The 17,625-nt window shown below is 55.8% G+C and overlaps 1 protein-coding gene across 6 annotated transcripts in view; it reads left to right on the top strand.

Moving 5' to 3' along the window:
* FOXP4 (forkhead box P4) overlaps positions 1-17,625 on the top strand; it is a 54,088-nt gene that overhangs the window by 28,610 nt on the left and 7,853 nt on the right. For 3 of the 6 annotated variants that reach the window (XM_032140746.2, XM_058432444.1, XM_058432443.1), the window contains 11 exons: positions 3,555-3,650; positions 10,358-10,480; positions 11,020-11,106; positions 12,601-12,748; positions 12,891-13,104; positions 13,403-13,507; positions 14,234-14,321; positions 15,354-15,437; positions 15,546-15,753; positions 15,854-15,930; positions 16,797-16,898. In XM_032140746.2, coding sequence (XP_031996637.1) covers positions 3,555-3,650; positions 10,358-10,480; positions 11,020-11,106; positions 12,601-12,748; positions 12,891-13,104; positions 13,403-13,507; positions 14,234-14,321; positions 15,354-15,437; positions 15,546-15,753; positions 15,854-15,930; positions 16,797-16,898 — 1,332 coding nt within the window. The remainder of the gene's footprint in view (positions 1-3,554; positions 3,651-10,357; positions 10,481-11,019; positions 11,107-12,600; positions 12,749-12,890; positions 13,105-13,402; positions 13,508-14,233; positions 14,322-15,353; positions 15,438-15,545; positions 15,754-15,853; positions 15,931-16,796; positions 16,899-17,625) is intronic. The other 3 variants (XM_032140748.2, XM_058432442.1, XM_032140749.2) reach the window with 3 other exon arrangements.

Consider the following 17,625-nt stretch of genomic DNA (forward strand, 5'->3'; position numbering starts at 1 on the left):
GTGCCAGCAGGCAGTGTGAACACATCTGGTGCAGCAGCGTGGTAGATGTGACCCTCCTCATTCACCATGTCAACTCGCCCTTCAGATGGCAAGACTCCAGTTAGTGCTGCCACCACCTCTAGGAAGCCTTTCCAGACTTCCCCAGGTAGAAGCCTTCTCTGAGCCCTGGCACTCACCCCCACTTCAGGCTGACTAGTTTCTTATCATTCGTTTTTTGTCTTGTTTTTTGTTTTGTTTTGTTTTTTGAGACGGAGTCTCGCTCTTTTGCCAGGCTGGAGTGCTGTGGTGCCACCTCGGCTCACTGCAAGCTCCGCCTCCCAGGTTCATGCCATCCTTCTGCCTCAGCCTCCCGAGTAGCTGGGACTACAGGCTCCTGCCACCACGCCTGGCTAATTTTTTATATTTTTAGTAGAGACGGGGTTTCACCGTGTTAGCCAGGATTGTCTTGATCTCCTGACCTCATGATCCTCCTGCCTTGGCTTCCCAAAGTGCTGGGATTACAGGCATGAGCCACTGCGCCCGGCCTATCATTCTTTATTATTAGAGGCTATCCTCACAGAACCTGAGCTGTGAGCCCTGGGGGGGGCAGAGGCCATGTTCTATTTCTCTGTATCCCCAGCCCCTAGCCTGGTCCCTGGCATGCAGCAGGTACTTCATAGATGTGAGAGGAGTGGTGAGTGAGGACCTATGTATGAGAAGGAATGGTGGGAAGCTGAGGGAGGGGAGCCTTGGCCAGACCTAAGGTCTTACCTGGCTCTCATCTGGCCTGGCCTTGGCAGGAAGAAGGAAAGGGGTTGTGGGTAGGGGGTGTGGGGGGAGGAAGGGCCTGTCACAGGGAGGGGGAGGTCTCAGGAATGAGACTGCAAGGCCTTGCCATTTTTTTCCTGTAAATCATGTAATTTCATGCTCCAGGGGACCACAAAGTAAGAGAGTCAGTGGGGAGTGAATTCAACTCCCCTGGCCACCCCCTACCCCACCCCAGGAGACTGAGCAGGACTCTGCCCCCAACTTCCCCCAGAAGCCCCTCCCTGCTGTTTCCTCCTGTCCCCCAGGGATCTGGAGTGCGTCATCTCCCCACCCCAACCAGTGTCCCTTTTGGGTCGCCTGGGCTGGCCAGCCCCTCTGAGCCATCTTCTTCCCCTACCCTTGTCCCCTGGCCTCTGACCCCTGTACGCCCTCAACCCTACTCTACCTCCACCTTTGGAGGACAAAGAGCACTTGTCAGTAGACCTGGAGGGGTTTGTAAAAGCAAAAGGTAGCAGAGGCAGGGGCTCCTTCCTCATGAGCACCTGACTCCCTGCCCTTCCTCACCCACAACCCCCTCACCCTTCCTCCTCTTTCCGCAGAGTCTTTCGACTTAGAAAGGTCAGATTTCTGCTTTCTGAAGTGAATCTGGAAGAGGAGAAACATCCTGTCCCCCTCTGGAAGCCCAGGGCACTTCTCTGGGTGTGACATCCAGGGAAGGAGATGGGGTGGGGGTGGCCTGTGAGGAGCACACCTGCAGCTCCCGGTTTGCTGCAGGACACCTTCCCGTCAATAGGCCAGTGCATATTTAGTTGCCATCCTAGAGAAAACTAGATTTAAAGCCTCAGGAGGCTCGGCTGTTCACACTGATGATGAATGGACGCGAAGGTGGTTGTGTGTACATGCTTGGTACACAGTGGTCACTCTCTTTGCTTGTTGAGCAACGGGTGGTGCAGCCATATCCCACCTTAAAAGGTTTTGCCTTGGCCGGGCGCCGTGGCTCATGCTTGTAATCCCAGCACTTTGGGAGGCCGAGGCGAGTGGATCACGAGGTCAGGAGATCGAGACCACAGTGAAACCCCGTCTCTACTAAAAATACAAAAAAATTAGCCGGGCGTGGTGGCTGGCGCCTGTAGTCCCAGCTACTCGGAGAGGCTGAGGCAGGAGAATGGCATGAACCCGGGAGGCGGAGCTTGCAGTGAGCCGAGATTGCGCCACTGCACTCCAGCCTGGGCGACAGAGCAAGACTCCGTCTCAAAAAAAAAAAAAAAAAAAAAAAAAAAAAGGTTTTGCCTTGAAGGTGCTTATGGTGGGGTAGGAGAATAGGGGCCCATACGGAAAAAACAAGTGCGTGTGTGGACAGATGTGAGAGTGAGCCACAAGCAGGCACATTTCGTCTAATAAGTGCGCAGGGCACGAGGCTATGTTGGGGAGAGGCTGGAGGAGGTGAAGTGGAGAATTGTTGAGTGATTAATGAGAGTTGAAGGGAGTGAATACTTCCTGAATGCCAACTGGATGCCAAACATTGGTCCTTTAATCCCCCTAGTAATTTGGAGATGGGTAGTTTCACAGTTTTGCAGATAAGGAGACCGAAGTGCAGAGAACTGGAATAACTTGCCCAAGGTCGTAGCTGGCAGGCCGCACAGCTGGGATTCAAACCCAGGACTGCCTAAGGTTGGAGCCCTGCGTCAAGGGCTTAGACACACCTGCACTGGCTCCCAAGGGGGTCTTGAGCAATCTGGAAGCAGATAAGTTTTGTGCTCCTGAAATGTGGATTCAGAACTTGCCTTCAGACCTCCCACTGAAGCAGAGTGAGGACATAGAGGGCTTGACTGGCCTCATAGATAATTTCCTGGGCCCTCCTGACCTCTCACTCCTACCAGACGTCTCACTGCCCATCAGTTTACCTTCCAGGCCCCTCCTACTCCTTGACTGTCATACTGACCCACTAGAGTGATTTCTCCAGCAATCTCCATATGCCTCCCACTCCTATGACCCCTCTGGCTCAGTTCACTCTAAGCCACTGTGGCCACCAAGCCCACAGCACAATGGTCCATGCATCTCTGCTGATAGTATACCTTTTAGAACTTGATCTAATTCCTCCAGCAGCATGCATGTACAATCCTTGAACTCAGAAAGTCACATGGTACTCAGACCTTGTGCCACTGACCCCAGGGCTCTTCCCTCATCCTCCCAACTGTGTGCTCTGGCTCCACAGTGAATGCTACTTTTTAGCCCCCAGGCTGACCACCCAGTAAGGCAGTTGGCCTTGAAGCCAGGCTTCCTGGGCTCAAATCTTGGCTCTGATGCCGCCTAGCTGTATGATCTTGGGTAAGTTACTTAATCTCCTGGAGACTCAGTTTCCTCATCTGCAAAATGGGGCAATAACCCCTACCTCACAGCCTTACAGAGGAAGATTAAATAAGCTCCTGCCTGTATAGTGCCTGACCCATAGTAGATGCTCAACAAATAGTACTGATTTACTAATGCCCTGAGTCCACCCCCTTTATTTTCCTCTAAGAGTCCCTTTTTGACCATGGGCCCTTCCATTTGCTGTCCCCATTGAGTCCTAGCAAAACTTCACTGGGTCCCAGGCTGAGTCTGTAGAGGCTCTGATCCCTGAACCCCAACAGCCCTTCTCAGTGACTCCTACTGCCCTTACCCCAAGGCCTTATGGACCCATGACCCTCTCACCCCCAAGACCTTCCACCTTCCCCTGAACTCCTTCTCCTTACTGCCCCAAACACTCCCTAATCCCAGGATCCCACCCAGCCTCCCAGGCCATTGCTGACTCAGCCCCTGTCTTGCAGGCTCTCCAAGTGGCCCGGCAGTTCCTGCTGCAGCAGGCCTCAGGCCTGAGCTCCCCAGGGAACAATGAGAGCAAACAGTCTGCCTCTGCTGTGCAGGTGAGGAAGAGAGCACCCCGCTGGCTCTGAGTTGGGATGGAGTGTGGGCCTGGCACAGAGGGAGGGCAAGGACCCGTTGGAGAACTGTTCTTGCCAGTTCCAACACCAAAAAGTGGGCAACTTTTCAAAGGAAATACAGTCACTGCAGGGGTGGAGCAAAAAGACTTCCACTTTCTCTCGTCTCCACCTGATCAGCCAGACCTTCCGCTAGCTTAGCCTCTTTGTCCCTGTCACTCAAAGTTTGTCTGCAGCTCTCCCTGTCTCTTTGTACCTCTCTCACTGTTTCTTCTCCCCTGCCTCTTCCCTTCAGGGTCTCTCTCGTTCACTTCTCATGTTTCTGCGTCCCTGTGGGTCCCTCCCTCTGTCCCTCTCTGTTCCTGTGTCTGGGTCTCAGCCCCTCCCAGGCCATCTCTGTTGCTGCGGTCACGTCACCAAGTCCCCCCTTCCCTTATCCTCCCCCCTTATCCCTCATCCACCAGCTCTCTCGCAGTCTCTCCATGCTTCCTGTCTCTTGATGTCTCTCTGTCTCTTTTGTTTTCCTTTGCACAATCTGCCCTTTTTTCCCCTTCTCCCTTCCCCCCAGCTTGCCAGCCCATCTGGCTGGCTGGGGGAGGGGAGATCTGTGGGGGGTGGGCGGGGGGGTGGTGGGGGAGCCAGGCCTTCTGTTTACCTTTTGTGTCACAAAGAACTTGGGAGAATTGCAGTCTGAGTCCGGGTTGGGTCACTACTTGGGCAGCCGCTCCCCTCCCCCTCTGCCCAGCAGCCCGGGATCCATGCCTCCCCCACCCTTCCCCTAGCAGAGGGAGGCTCAGAATTGGGGAAGGGATTAAGCCAGGCTTTGAAAGGAAGTTTATCTAAGGGAAGAAGGGTGAGCATGGTTGGTCCTGAGCTGGAGGTGCTCTGGAGTCTGGGGCTGGGTGCTGAGGGAAGTGAAGAGGAGGGTGGGGTGGGGGCAGGGTGCTCAGAGAAGGACCCAGGACCAGGCTTTGTCCTGGGCGGAGATTCCAGTGCTCTGACAAAGTCTGGGTTTTATGTAAAACAAGTTTATGTTTGGAAAAAGTTCAAGGTGCCCAACAGATGTGCAGCCTTAACAGTAACCCTCTTTTAAAATTCTTGACCCTAAGGAGACAACCCTCAAAGGGGAGGAGCTGGGCAAAGATCAGGGCATGGCCTGCGGTGGAGGAGGGGAAGACACAATCTGGAAAGTCAATAAAGAGAGGAAGAGAAAGATCTCATCAGAATGAGATCTAAAAGGTTCTCATACCCATGCTGGTCAGGATTGGGTCTCTTTAAATTAATGATCCCCCACATACAATCCCAGGGTTTGAAGTGGTCCTTGGGCTTCCACTGTGAATCCTGCCCGCCCTGGACCCAGCTTAGAATAGGAAGGAGTAGGCTGGACAACAGCAAACGTTCCCCCAAACCAGAAAGGGGCTGCTGACCCAGGGGTAGGAGGGTAGGAGCTTGATGGTGGTGGGAGGGACTGGGGTAAGACATCCAGAAGAACTGCTCAGCTGGGGATTAAGGGTCACAGATCTGAAATAATTGAGAGCTGAAGGGAGACTATGGAATCTTCCTTAGGAAACTCCCTCCCTCTAAAATAAGAGAGGCCTAGAGGTTTCAGGGTCAGAAAAGACAGGTAAAATGATCTTTTTCTCAGGCCTTCTCTCTCCTTGTCTCATTACTTCCAAAAATTCATTGATTGATTGATTCATTCATTCAACAAATACTTACTGAGTACATCCCAAACTAACAACTGACATTACAGAGTGCTTACCATGAAGTGTAGACACTAAGCGCTTTACAGCTATCTCATTTATCCTCACAGTCCTATGGGAGAGGTGTTATTCTAGCCCCATCTTGCAGATGAGGAAACTGAGGCCCAGAGAGGTTACGAAACTTATCCAAAGTTATACAATGAATAAAGGACAGAGGATTTGAACCCAATAGTGAGGATTTGAACCCAATAGCTCCAGAACTCACACTTTTTTTTTTTGAGCTGGAGTCTCACTCTTGTTGCCCAGGCTGGAGTGCAATGGCGCGATTTCAGCTCACCACAACCTCTGCCTCCCGGGTTCAAGCAATCTCAATCTCCCAAGTAGCTCAAGCCTCAATCTCCCGAGTAGCTGGGATTACAGGCATGCGCCACCACACCCAGCTAATTTTGTATTTTTAGTAGGGTTGTATTTTTAGTAGGTTTTAGTAGCGTTGTATTTTTAGGGTTTCTCCTTGTTGGTCAGGCTGGTCTCAAACCCCCAACCTCAGGTGATCTGCATGCCTCTGCCTCCCAAAGTGCTGGGATTACAGGCATGAGCCATCGTGCCGGGCCAGTAGAACTCACATTTTTAATCTCTGCATTGTGACGATCCCTTGTGCTTGGCATGGTAATAATGCCAATATTTCCCAGGTGTAGAAGCCTAGGGCAGATGGTTCGCAGGGTCTCAGGGAGATGGGGGTTCTTGGGGCCATGGAGCCATGCTTCCCAAGGAGCCTGGATTCCCCACCTATATTGATCCCTCTATTTCTCCTCCAACCCTGAATACCTTCCTTGCCTTCTGCCCCTATTCCTAAGTTTATTATCTCCAAGGAGGTCAGATCCTTGTCCTGAAGTAGGGTCCAGGGCCTTGAAATGCTCTTCTGTGAGCTCAAGACTGGTGAGGGGATAGGGGAGAGCAAGGACTGGGCTCCCCACCTGAGCAGAAGAGTGCATCTTGAGCCTGAGTACAGTGGATAATGAAGGGAGATCGAGGGCAGCTCCTTTCCCAGGGCTCCCCACAGAACACTGCTCTGCTCCCCAGCAGGATTTTCTGCCCACACACCTCCCAGCCACGTTCACCACCCCTCTCCTCCAGAGCCAGCTTCAGAAGAGTTTCCAAAACTGTTATCAGGTCTCCAGCTCCAGCCTAGTGAGGGGCCCTCCTTCCAGGCCTGGACACCACCAGGGAGAGGCCTATCATAGAAGGTGGCACAGATGGCCGAGAGTTGAGGACATGATGGGGGCAAAGGTGGCTGGGGCCTTGGCTTCGTCCATCCCCATCTGGCATTTCCAGAAGTCCTTCTTTATATCTCACTGCTATCTTTCCTTGCTGCAGCTGCAGCCCAGAATTAGTTTGAGGACTTCTGGTCATTTGCAGGAGAGTTCTCTGGCCTGATCTCCCCACATCGCCCCCCACTCACAGGGACCCCATACTTAAGAGACAGTTTGGGTCCTTGACCCTGGCACCAAATTGCATTCGTTCCCACTCTCAGCCCTCAAATAAGCTTCCTGTGTGTCAGGCACTGTCCCTGTTCTTTCCAGTCAGACCGTCCAGCCGAGCACACTGTATTCATGGTGGGTTGCAGGGTCCCTGAGGGAGGGGCTGGAGGCAGCTGCCGGCGTTTGGCCCAGGGCTCTCACACTGCCAGGGCTTAAGTTAGCACTTAGCTGCCCAGCTACTCTCCAGATGGTAACTCATGGGCCCTGCTGAGCCCTCTAGCTGTAGAGCACCCATCCTGAGGCATCTGAGCCTGGCGAGGGGCCGGCCGGGACACCAGAGGAGCTCCAGCTCAGTTCTCAGACCCCCAAGGGGCACGGGGAGAGGTGGATGAGGTCAACCAACTCAGGAGATCAGCATGCGGCAGCCACTTCCCAGACGCTTTGTGACTCCAGTGGGCCACCTCGAGACGAGTGCACACCATGTAATCCGTCCACATCTCTGTAGCAGCCTCCACAGGCAGCTGCTTAGCCAAGTGGCAGGAAAAGCAAGTGCCAAGTAGGCCCTCCAAGGTCATCTCTTCCATTCCCCTGCTTCCAAGTAAGAAAGGCCCAAGGAAGGAAAGGCCACATCCTTTGTTCACATGCGCCTGTCAGTGACTCACAGTCCTGGTGCCTGGAAAGATCTTCTGAGTGTCTGGTCTCAGTCTTTCCTGTTGCGGGCCACGTTTGTCTCTAGTTCAGCTCTCACAGCAGTGAGAATGAGTGACCTAGTGCCTTGGTCCTCAGTGACCTTTGGCAGCACCCTAAGGCACACCAGGGGAGGAGACAGAGAAGGAGGGGAAAGGGAAAATCCAAAATGTTTTAAAAAGTGATTTTTTTCACGTTTACATAGAATTTAGTGGCGTACAAGTCACTTTCACCCCTGCTCCCACTGTCCCTTCCGGGTCAGGGTCAGGGCAGGTTATTTAACCTCTCTGGGCCTCAGTTTTCCCATCTCATCTGTGCGATGTTAATGATGATGGCACCATCCTCACAGGGTTGCCGTGAAGATTCCATGAGATACACGTGTAAAGGGCTTAGCCCAGTGCCATGCCTGGCACATAATAAGCAGTCAGCAACATCTGCTAATGATGCAGGGAGGGCAGGTGCCCCAAATCCCAGTTAGCCGACAGGGAAAGTGAGGCTTGGTGATTTCAAGACTGGTAAATATCAGGGACAAAAACCAAGGTCACCTGACCCAGAAATCTAGGGCTCTGAGCTCACCCGCACCAGGATGCCTCTCTTTGTTGGGCACCCCCTTGGGAGGAGGAAAGAAAGGACAGTGGTACTTGTTCCATGTCTTTGGATGGCAAAACCCACCTTCTTTGAGCAGCCTCCTCAGCGGCCTCTGGAACACCCAACAACAGACTTAGGGGCTGGCTTTGGAGTTGGGTCTATGCCGTTGTCTGCCTCCAATCCCAGGCCCCCACCTCCACCCCTGCAGCCTGGCTTTCAGAGAGTCCTTCTAGGATACAACCGTAGAGTAGGAAGTTAGCCTTTGGGATCTCAGCCTCATCAGCCCCCTCAGCCTCCGGACGTCCCACCTCCACATTCTCTCCCTAACCCTTCCCAAGACCTGTCCGGGGGTGGGGCAGTCAGCATAGGATGTGAAAACCCTGGGGCTATGGAGTACGCAGACCTGGGCTTAAATCCCAACCCTGCCACTTAAGGCTGCCAGACTTTCCTGGTCTCCTCATTGGTAAAAATGATGTTAAACAACAACAACAACAACAACAACAAAGAACAAAAAACACTCCTAAGGGCACATCCCCCACTGGCTTAGAGGTCCCTTGGAGCCTTCATTCACATGGTATGCCCATGACTAAAGAGCTAGGTGTTACCCCTCCCAGGGCCATGTGGATAGAGATGGGCTGGGATAGGGGAGTAAAACCCAGGGGCAGGGACAGCTGCCAGTGATGGGGTGAGCGAGAGGTGTTGGGAGCCACGGGATTCCCCGATGTCCTTGGATTCACTGTACCTCCCTGGTTGCTTCTCTGCCTGGGGATTTCCTAATCCATGGCTTAAGGGGTGGTTCAAGGCTGAGTCCTGCCTCTGCCAGGCATTGAAAAGAGATCCAGCTCCTCCTCCCCTACCCCACAGGTGAGGCTGAGGCTTGGGGGAGGGTCCCCTGAGGACCTAGCCTGTTACAGCCTAGGACAAGTCCCTGCACAGCACTCCTCTCTGACTGGGCTAGCCCTGTAACCTTCCCTTCCTGCTCCCAGGCTGGCAGAGGGGCCTCTGAGGTGCCGGGGAAGGCATTTCAGCTCAGGGGGGCTAACACTTAGTGAGTACCTACTGTGTGCCAGGCACTCTGCCACAGCTCAGGAGTGAGAGAGGAAATTAGAGAAGAGTCCTGTATGCATGGGGTCACAGAGTGGAGGGGGCGGCAGACAGCCCCATCAGAGCACCTGTCCTGCTAATACGGGAATAAGACAAAATAGCAGCTGAGACCTGCCCGTCCATGACTGCACAAGCCTGGGGGGTTCAGGGGAGGTGGGGCTGGAAAGATAATGATGTCATTGCTTTTTTCTGAATCTTTTCCCTATAGCTGGATTCTTTGGGCCTTCTATAGAGGCCTGACCCAGGGCAGAGGGTAGAAAGCCGTTCTACTTTGAGAATCCTGAATGTTCCAGCCTAGAAGGAATCATCTCTTACAGCCCAGTCTCTTATGTTTTAAGTTTGAGGAAACGGAAACATAAGAGAGGGCAAGTGACTTGCTAGAGTCGCACAGCCAGCTCAGTGCAGAGCTAGGAGCAGAAGCCTGCCCTGCTAACTCCCTGCCTGCCATTCTTCCCACCCCACCCTAGACATAGCTACACACACGCACACACATTAGGACCAGGATGGCACCAAGAGCGCTCTGTGGGCTTCACCTCCGGCCACTGTGTGTGCCGTCCAGGCAGGTGTGCCGGGGTGTGTGAGAGGAGACAAAGTGCAGGTCCTCGTGCAAGGTGGGCCGTGTTTTGAATCCTTCCCATGCTGTAGACTGCCCTCCCAGCCAGGCCCACCTTGCAGGAAGTGGTCTCAAAATAGACTGTGTGAGACTATGGGTGGCCTGGTGTGCTGCCCCTCCCCCATTACTGGGGGAACCAGCCAAAGCATGGGTTCTACTGACCAGTGTCACTAGAGCCTAATCTTCCTGCTGTAAGGACAGCACGTCCTATGATAATAGCCAACCCTTATATGCACTTGCTGTGTTCCAGGCCTTGTTTTAAGTATTCACTGATTAGTCCTCATGGTGACCTTAATAGGTAGGTACTATCACTGTTTTCATTTTAGAGATAAAGAAAACAGACAACAGGGAGGTAAGTCACTGTCTGAAGAGAGAGACAGCCAGCAGGCAGCAGAGCCAGAATTGGAACCCAGGCAGCCTCCCTGGGAGCCACTCTGCCACGCTGAGAGTGGAGCCCTGGGTGGTGCCTCCTCCTGGGGTGGGGTCCAGGGGACAGGGCTAACGGGCCGAATCCTGCAGGTGCCTGTGTCGGTGGCCATGATGTCGCCACAGATGCTTACCCCGCAACAGATGCAGCAGATCCTGTCGCCCCCGCAGCTGCAGGCCTTGCTCCAGCAGCAGCAAGCCCTCATGCTCCAGCAGGTGAGTCTGGCCCCAGGGCAGCTGGTCCCTCCTCCTCTGCCTGGCCTGGCTCCTCCCATCCTGTTTACACCTCACTAAGGGCCCAAGCTGTCCCAGAAACCAGAGAGACCGCTCAGGCCAGACTGATCTGCATTCCTCTAGGGTAGTGGGGAGAGGTCAAAGGTCAGGCATCTCTCATGGCGGCCCTGCCCCCACAATACTCCCCCGTCCTCCCTCCCTGCATGCTGGCCCCACTTCTACCTCCTGAACAGGGAAGGGCAAAGTACTGGAACATACTGGCACCTTGTTCCCTGTGACCTGTTCAGGAGATCCACCAAAAGCAGGGAGGGTTCAGAGCTGTGGGAATGAAACTCCTCCATCCCTTGCCCCCTCCCTCCCCACCCAGACCCTGCTCAGGGCCCCTCCAGGCTGACTGCGGAGAGCCAGGCCATGTTTTAGGGAAACTCCCTTCTCCTGCCCCCAGGAGCCCAGATGGGACAGGGCTGGGGTTGTGGGGATAGCAGTACCCTGCCAGTGGTAACCCTCCCCCACTCCCCCAGCTGCAGGAGTACTACAAGAAGCAGCAGGAGCAGCTCCACCTGCAGCTCCTCACCCAGCAGCAGGCTGGGAAGCCGCAGCCCAAAGAGGTAAGGGGCCGTAGCAGGGCCCACCACCACCCTCACCCCCTGCCCAGAGGCTGGGTGTCCAGAGCTGGTCAGGAGGGAACTGCCTTGCAGGAATAGTAGAAAAATCTAGAAAAGGTTGAGGATGGGGACCAAGGATCATTGTGGGGGAAATGGGGATGGTGGTTCTTACGTGTCTCCATCTCCCCTCATCCTCATTCATTCTTTCTGTCCTTGCCTCGTGTTGTTGTCTCTGTGCACATGGGTGTAGACAGGTGTGTACGTGTCACCCCCGTGTGTGGCGTCTGCCAGGCCACGCTTATGTGCCTTGTGGTCGCGCCATCTTCCTGTCCCCTTGTGTCTTTGTGACCCAGCACCTCAGCCCTCCCCTCCTTGTCCTGCGAATCTCTGAGTCCTTCAGCAAACCACCTCCCCTTACCTCAGCCTGCCCCCAGCTTCTTCCCCTTCTTGTCATGACTTTCCCAGCCACCCCTCAGTCTCCTCTCAGAGCTCCCCAGCCTACATCCCCTACCCCATCGGAGCTTCTATACCAGGCCCTGGAGGCCCTTCTCCCCTGGGTCCCAGACCTGTGAATCTCTCCTGCTGCTCAACCGCAGCCCCAAGCTCTAAGTTTCCTCTTCCCGGAAGGCTGCCCTGACACCCAGGAATTCTCCAGCACCCCCAGTCTCCCCCGTCAGCAGTCTTGTAATTGCTGTGTTATCGGCAGGTAAATCTCTAGGCTAAGTTTATCCTGTGTCTCTGTATTGAATAGCCAGCCCCCACCCTACCCCATGCTTCCCACCCCCAGCAGGCAGGCAGAGACATCTCTGCCTCTCAACCCACCCAGGACATGCTTGGCTCCTGGGGCTCAAAAGAGACTTGCTGACAGCCTGACTTGTCAGTGCCTGTGTGAAGAACTGAATGGGTGGGGGTAGGTAGAGTGGGTGAGCCAGCGAGTACAGGACGCCTGGGCAGTGGTGATGTGACTGTTCTCCGAGCCTGGGTCCCAGCGAGTCCCATCAGACTCCTTGATTCTCTGTATCTAAAAAGCAAGAGAGGAAAAGAGCTGGGGCAGAGAAAACTCCCTCCCCAGAGCAGAAGGGGGGCACCCCGGGCATGTGGGAAGGGTGCCCTCCAGGCAGGAGTGGCCCCCAGAATCTGACAGGCTCATCGATCATTGTGATGAGGCCCCCCCAGGCGTGCACAGCTGCGGTGCAGGGAGCTGAAGCAGCGGAAGGAGGGAGGCGGGAGGAGGGAGGGCGTCGTGCTGCGTGTCTGGGTCTGGCTGTGTGTGTTTGCGCGCGTGCGTACGTGCGTGCATGCGTGTGTTTACTGCGAGGAGGCATGCAGCCTTATGGAAGCTGGGCCGGGAGCAGACACACCGCAGCTGCAGACGCCACAACGACAGCTCCAGGGGCTGACAGGCCCTGGGAGGGGGTGGCCGCAGGGTGGGGGCCAGATGGCATGCCTGAAGCTGATGGCACCCCTCTCTGCCCGCCCCCTCGGGCCCCTCACCAGGCACTGGGGAACAAGCAGCTGGCCTTCCAGCAGCAGCTCCTGCAAATGCAACAGTTGCAGCAGCAGCACCTGCTCAACCTGCAGAGGCAGGGGCTGGTCAGCCTGCAGCCCAACCAAGCCTCGGGGCCCCTCCAGACCCTTCCGCAAGGTGAGCGCCTGCCACTCCTCCCCTCCCAGCCCCAACCCCACAGCCCTGCCTGTATGTAAGAACTGGCAGCCCCTGCTCTTGGGGCCAGGTAGAAAGCCGAGTGTTCGTGGGGCCCTGCCAGCCTCCCCTGTCTCTCCCACAGCAGCTGTTTGCCCAACAGACCTGCCCCAGCTGTGGAAGGGTGAGGGTGCCCCCGGGCAGCCTGCCGAGGACAGCGTCAAGCAGGAGGGGCTGGACCTCACTGGCACGGCCGCCACCGCTACCTCGTTTGCCGCCCCCCCCAAGGTCTCACCCCCCCTCTCCCACCATACTCTGCCCAACGGACAGCCCACTGTGCTCACATCTCGGAGAGACAGGTACAGGGGTCCAGGCTGGGAGGGGCATCAAAGCCCTGCCTGGGGGTAGACCTGCCCCCCCCCACCCCACGGAGGGCTGGCCCTGTGATGGGGACTGTGAGGGAGGGGGTGGATCCCAGGGACCGGAGGTTCACTCCCTCTCCACTGCCTCTCCCGGGGTGTACAGATGGTGCTTGGCCGCTGGGAAACCTGTATTGGGGCAGAAATGTCACCAGCAGGGGAGCTGGTGCTCAGCTGACTATAGGGCGGCTGGGGTCTTCAGGGTCCCTGATCGGCCACCTCCTTGCTGTCCTCCCAGCTCTTCCCACGAGGAGACCCCCGGCTCCCACCCCCTGTACGGACACGGAGAGTGCAAGTGGCCAGGCTGTGAGACCCTGTGTGAAGACCTGGGCCAGTTTATCAAGTAGGTGTCACCCCCAGCGCCTCCCCAGCAGCCTTTCCCCACAGGGCCCCTCCCCCAACCCTGCCCACTAGCTTGCCCCTTCTGGGAGCCCTCCTCACTAGCTGTACTACTGTCCTCACTCTTTCTCTGCCCCCCACGGACTCCCTGATCACCCACTCCCTACCCTGTCTATACTTCTGGGCCTGCATTCCCCGGACTCCATCCCCAGCACAGGGTGCGGGTAGAAGGAGAGGACAAACATAAGCATTTCTCCTCCCCCCACCCTCCCCAGCTCCCCTCCAGCCTCAGCCCCGGGGAGTGATGGCGAGTGACAGGCTGAGGGCCGCAGACAGGCAGGGCGGGAGGTGGACAGGCGGCTGGCAGCAGGCGGCCAGCTGCCACAGCCGTGCCAGGCTCTGTCACTGACTGATTAACTCCGCTGTCTCCCAGACCCTTGCAGCATCAGGGTCAAACAAATTGTTTTCACGCTTCGTCAGAGGTTTACTTAATTAGTTCATTTGCAATTAGATCTCTCTGTAGCTGGGATTTTAGCAAAGACATCAAAGGAGGCTGACGAGAAGGCAGAAGCCTTCCTCCATTGCCCCGTTTTTCCATCTCTTTCTCTTCTTTGTATCTCTTGGTCTGTCTGCTTTTCAGGCCATGGGTGGGATTAGAGGATAGGATGGGAGGATGGTGGCAGCAGGGAAACTGAAGCCAACTTTCTCTCCTCCTCTCTTCCCCTTGAAGACACCTCAACACAGAGCACGCCCTCGATGACCGGAGTACAGCCCAGTGCCGGGTACAGATGCAAGTGGTGCAGCAGCTGGAGATCCAGGTGTGGCCCAGAAGATGCTGGGGAGGGACATGGCGGGCTCCAGCCCCTGCCCACCCACAGCACTGACTTGCTAGGTGGGCTCTGTTGGGAGGGTCTTATGGAAGGGTCCTATGGTCAAAGCCACCATCTTATGCTTTCTAGGTCCTAATGACCATGGTTGTGAGGTGAGGACAGCTGGATTCTGAGGGGTAAACCAAGGTTGGGGGCGTCTCTGCTGGGAGGTCCAGAAGAGACTCACGCTACATAGAAACATCAAAAATAATTATTAGCAGCTAACATATGCAGCACTTACTTTGTGCTGTACCAAATACTTTATATAGCTCAAGGAATCCTCTCAACAACCTTATGTGGTGGGTACCATTATTCTCCCCATTTTCCAGATGGAGAAAACAGGCACACAGAGCTAAAGTAACTTGCCTATGAGCGGCAGAGCTGGGATTAGAACCCAGGCAGCCTGGCTTTCCCAAGGGAGTATCCCAGCTACTTGAGAGGGGACACTCGGCAGCACAGGGTTCCCAGGAAGCGACTCAGGGCAGCTCCTCTGTGCTGCTCCCTCCAGCACCTAGCAGAGCCTCCTGCTGTGAGAGGGTGGTCATGAGAGACCCATTGAGTTTATGAATGGGGTGTCTGAGCCATTCATCCGTTCCTGCATCTGCATTCAGTATGTGAGGCCCTCACACACAAGTGCCACTGCACAAGGCACAGTGGCCACCCCGCGTGGGTGGGTAGGAAGAAGCCCCCCAACATGTAGAGGCAGGGATAAGCTCCAGCCAGGACGCACTGGGAGGGCTCAAATGGTCGCCGTCCAGGGAAGAAAGGGAGAGGCTTCGTGGAGCTGGCAGCCCCTGAGGGGTAGAGCATTGCTGAGGCCTCCCTGGAGCAGGTCACAGAGGGAGCATGGATGCTGAGGCAAGGAGGCCACTGGGGGTGGGAACCGGCGGCCTTCTGAAGGGCCTGGAGGTGGAGGGGTGGGACAACACTGCCTCCAGGATTCAGCCTCCCGCTCACCTCCTGCTTTGCCACCCTCCACAGCTCGCCAAGGAGAGTGAGCGGCTGCAGGCCATGATGGCTCACCTGCACATGCGGCCCTCGGAACCCAAGCCCTTCAGCCAGCCAGTGAGTGCTGCTCCCCTCCCCGCCCCTCCCAGAGCCTTCCACAGACCCTGGAGCCTCGGGACCCCCACCCTCGGGCACTGGTCTCAGTACCCTCCCCATTGCTCACAGCTGAACCCGGTCCCCGGCTCCTCCTCATTCTCCAAGGTGACCGTCTCTGCAGCAGACTCGTTCCCAGATGGTCTCGTGCACCCCCCGACCTCGGCCGCAGCCCCTGTCACCCCCCTACGGCCCCCTGGCTTGGGCTCTGCCTCCCTGCATGGTGGGGGCCCAGCCCGTCGGAGAAGCAGCGACAAGTTCTGCTCCCCCATCTCCTCAGGTGAGGGTGGGCTGGGGGCTGCAGGGCGACAGCAGAGTGAGGCTGTTTTTCCCATCTGAGCCCCATGTCTGGCTACCTCATCCTCTGCCTGTCTCCCCAGAGCTGGCCCAGAATCATGAGTTCTACAAGAATGCCGACGTCCGGCCCCCCTTCACCTACGCCTCCCTCATCCGCCAGGTGAGCAGGGCAGGTAGGAGGAGGGTGGGGAATGGCACACAGGCTGCTCCCCCAGCCCCCGCCACACCCCTGCCTCCAGGAAGGTCCTGGGGCCAAGCAGTGGAGCTGTCCCGCTCCCTCTCACATGGCGGTCTTCCCTCTCTGCTATGCGGGGCTCTCCTGCAGGCTGGGCCCTGTCAGCCTGCTGCATAGGGTTATGTGTCTCTGGGGGTGCACACACTGCTCTTCCTACTGACGCCCACCGTGGCATTCATGTGCTCATTTCCACATACACAGCCCCCCATGATAGACTCAGGGTCACTCTTAGTCTGTCTCCTTCCTCCCTCGAGCCCATGATCTTCATGTCACCAGTGTTCACATAGTATTCACACTCAAGCATGAACTTACATGGACACATATGTCCTCCCTGATACCCAGACAGGCATGTACACCCTCACACACATTCTTTCTCTCTCACACACACTGTGCTTAGGGTGCCTTTTGCCAAAATCAGAATAAATTCCAAACAGCCTCCACCCCGTGGACGTCTCTCCCAAGAAAGACAGGACTGACTGCTTTCACCCTCGGTCCAGGGCCAGGTACTAAAGGCATTTTCTCTCCAGAAGCAGCTCCAATCCTTCTTGTACAAATACATAGCCCTTGGAGGCTCCTGTCCTCTTTATCCTTGGCCGGGCTGTAACCAGCCTGTCCCTCTGAGGGGACCCACCAGCCACCACCCATCTTGTTATCCACACATTTCTGAGCAGGTCTTCTTACAAGGTGAGCTCGGGCCCAGGCAGAAGGGAGAGATACTGGGGGAGGGAACCCAGGGCTGTGACCCTTCGAGGCCCAGGCTGACGGTCCCTTTGCTTGTTCCTTCCCCGCAGGCCATCCTGGAAACCCCTGACAGGCAGCTGACCTTGAATGAGATCTATAACTGGTTCACCAGGATGTTCGCCTATTTCCGCAGAAACACTGCCACCTGGAAGGTGAAGCAGGCCCCTTCCACCTTCTGGGCCCCAGTCACCCTTAGACCTACCATATCCCATGGAGACCAAGGCTGCCTAACAATTAGTTCCCTAAACCATTAGTCCTGCAGAAACAGCTCTACCCCTCAGGGCCCAGCCAGGGCTGCATGCCCCACGCCCACCTCAGCAGGAGCTGTGGATTGTTCCATAACCTTTTAATGATCCCTTCCTTCCAGCCTGGTGCTGCCTCCTTTCTGGGAAACAATCCTTCTCTTCTCTAGGATACACCCACAAGGGCCCCAAAGATGCCAGCCCCATGAGGTAGGGCCTCTAGGAACTGCTAACACCCAAGTTTGGTACAGAGGCCTGGGCCGAATTTCACAGAGACCCCAAGGGTCTGGATACCTTGGCTTAAAGTACATGTTCTGAAGCCTGAGGTGGGGCTAGGAAAGTGCAGGCGTAGACACACGGATGGACCAAGAGCCTTGGACCACACACTGGTGCACTGACGGCACTCACAGCCGTCCTCAGCTCTGCCGTCCCTGGCAGGAAGATAATTGTCTCCATCCAATTAGTCATTTCAACACCTTCAGCCATAAGTTTTCCTGGGAGAGCAGAAGCAGGCAAGAGGGGGACTCTAGAAAAATGGGACACAGAGATGCTGGGGCACTAGGCCATTTATTTTTCTATAGCCAAAAGGGGTGTGTGTGTGTGTGTGTGTGTGTGTGTGTGTGTGTGTGTGTGTGTG

This window comes from Hylobates moloch, unplaced genomic scaffold (genome assembly GCF_009828535.3).
Source record: "Hylobates moloch isolate HMO894 unplaced genomic scaffold, HMol_V3 SCAFFOLD_20, whole genome shotgun sequence".
Classification (NCBI taxonomy): domain Eukaryota; kingdom Metazoa; phylum Chordata; class Mammalia; order Primates; family Hylobatidae; genus Hylobates; species Hylobates moloch.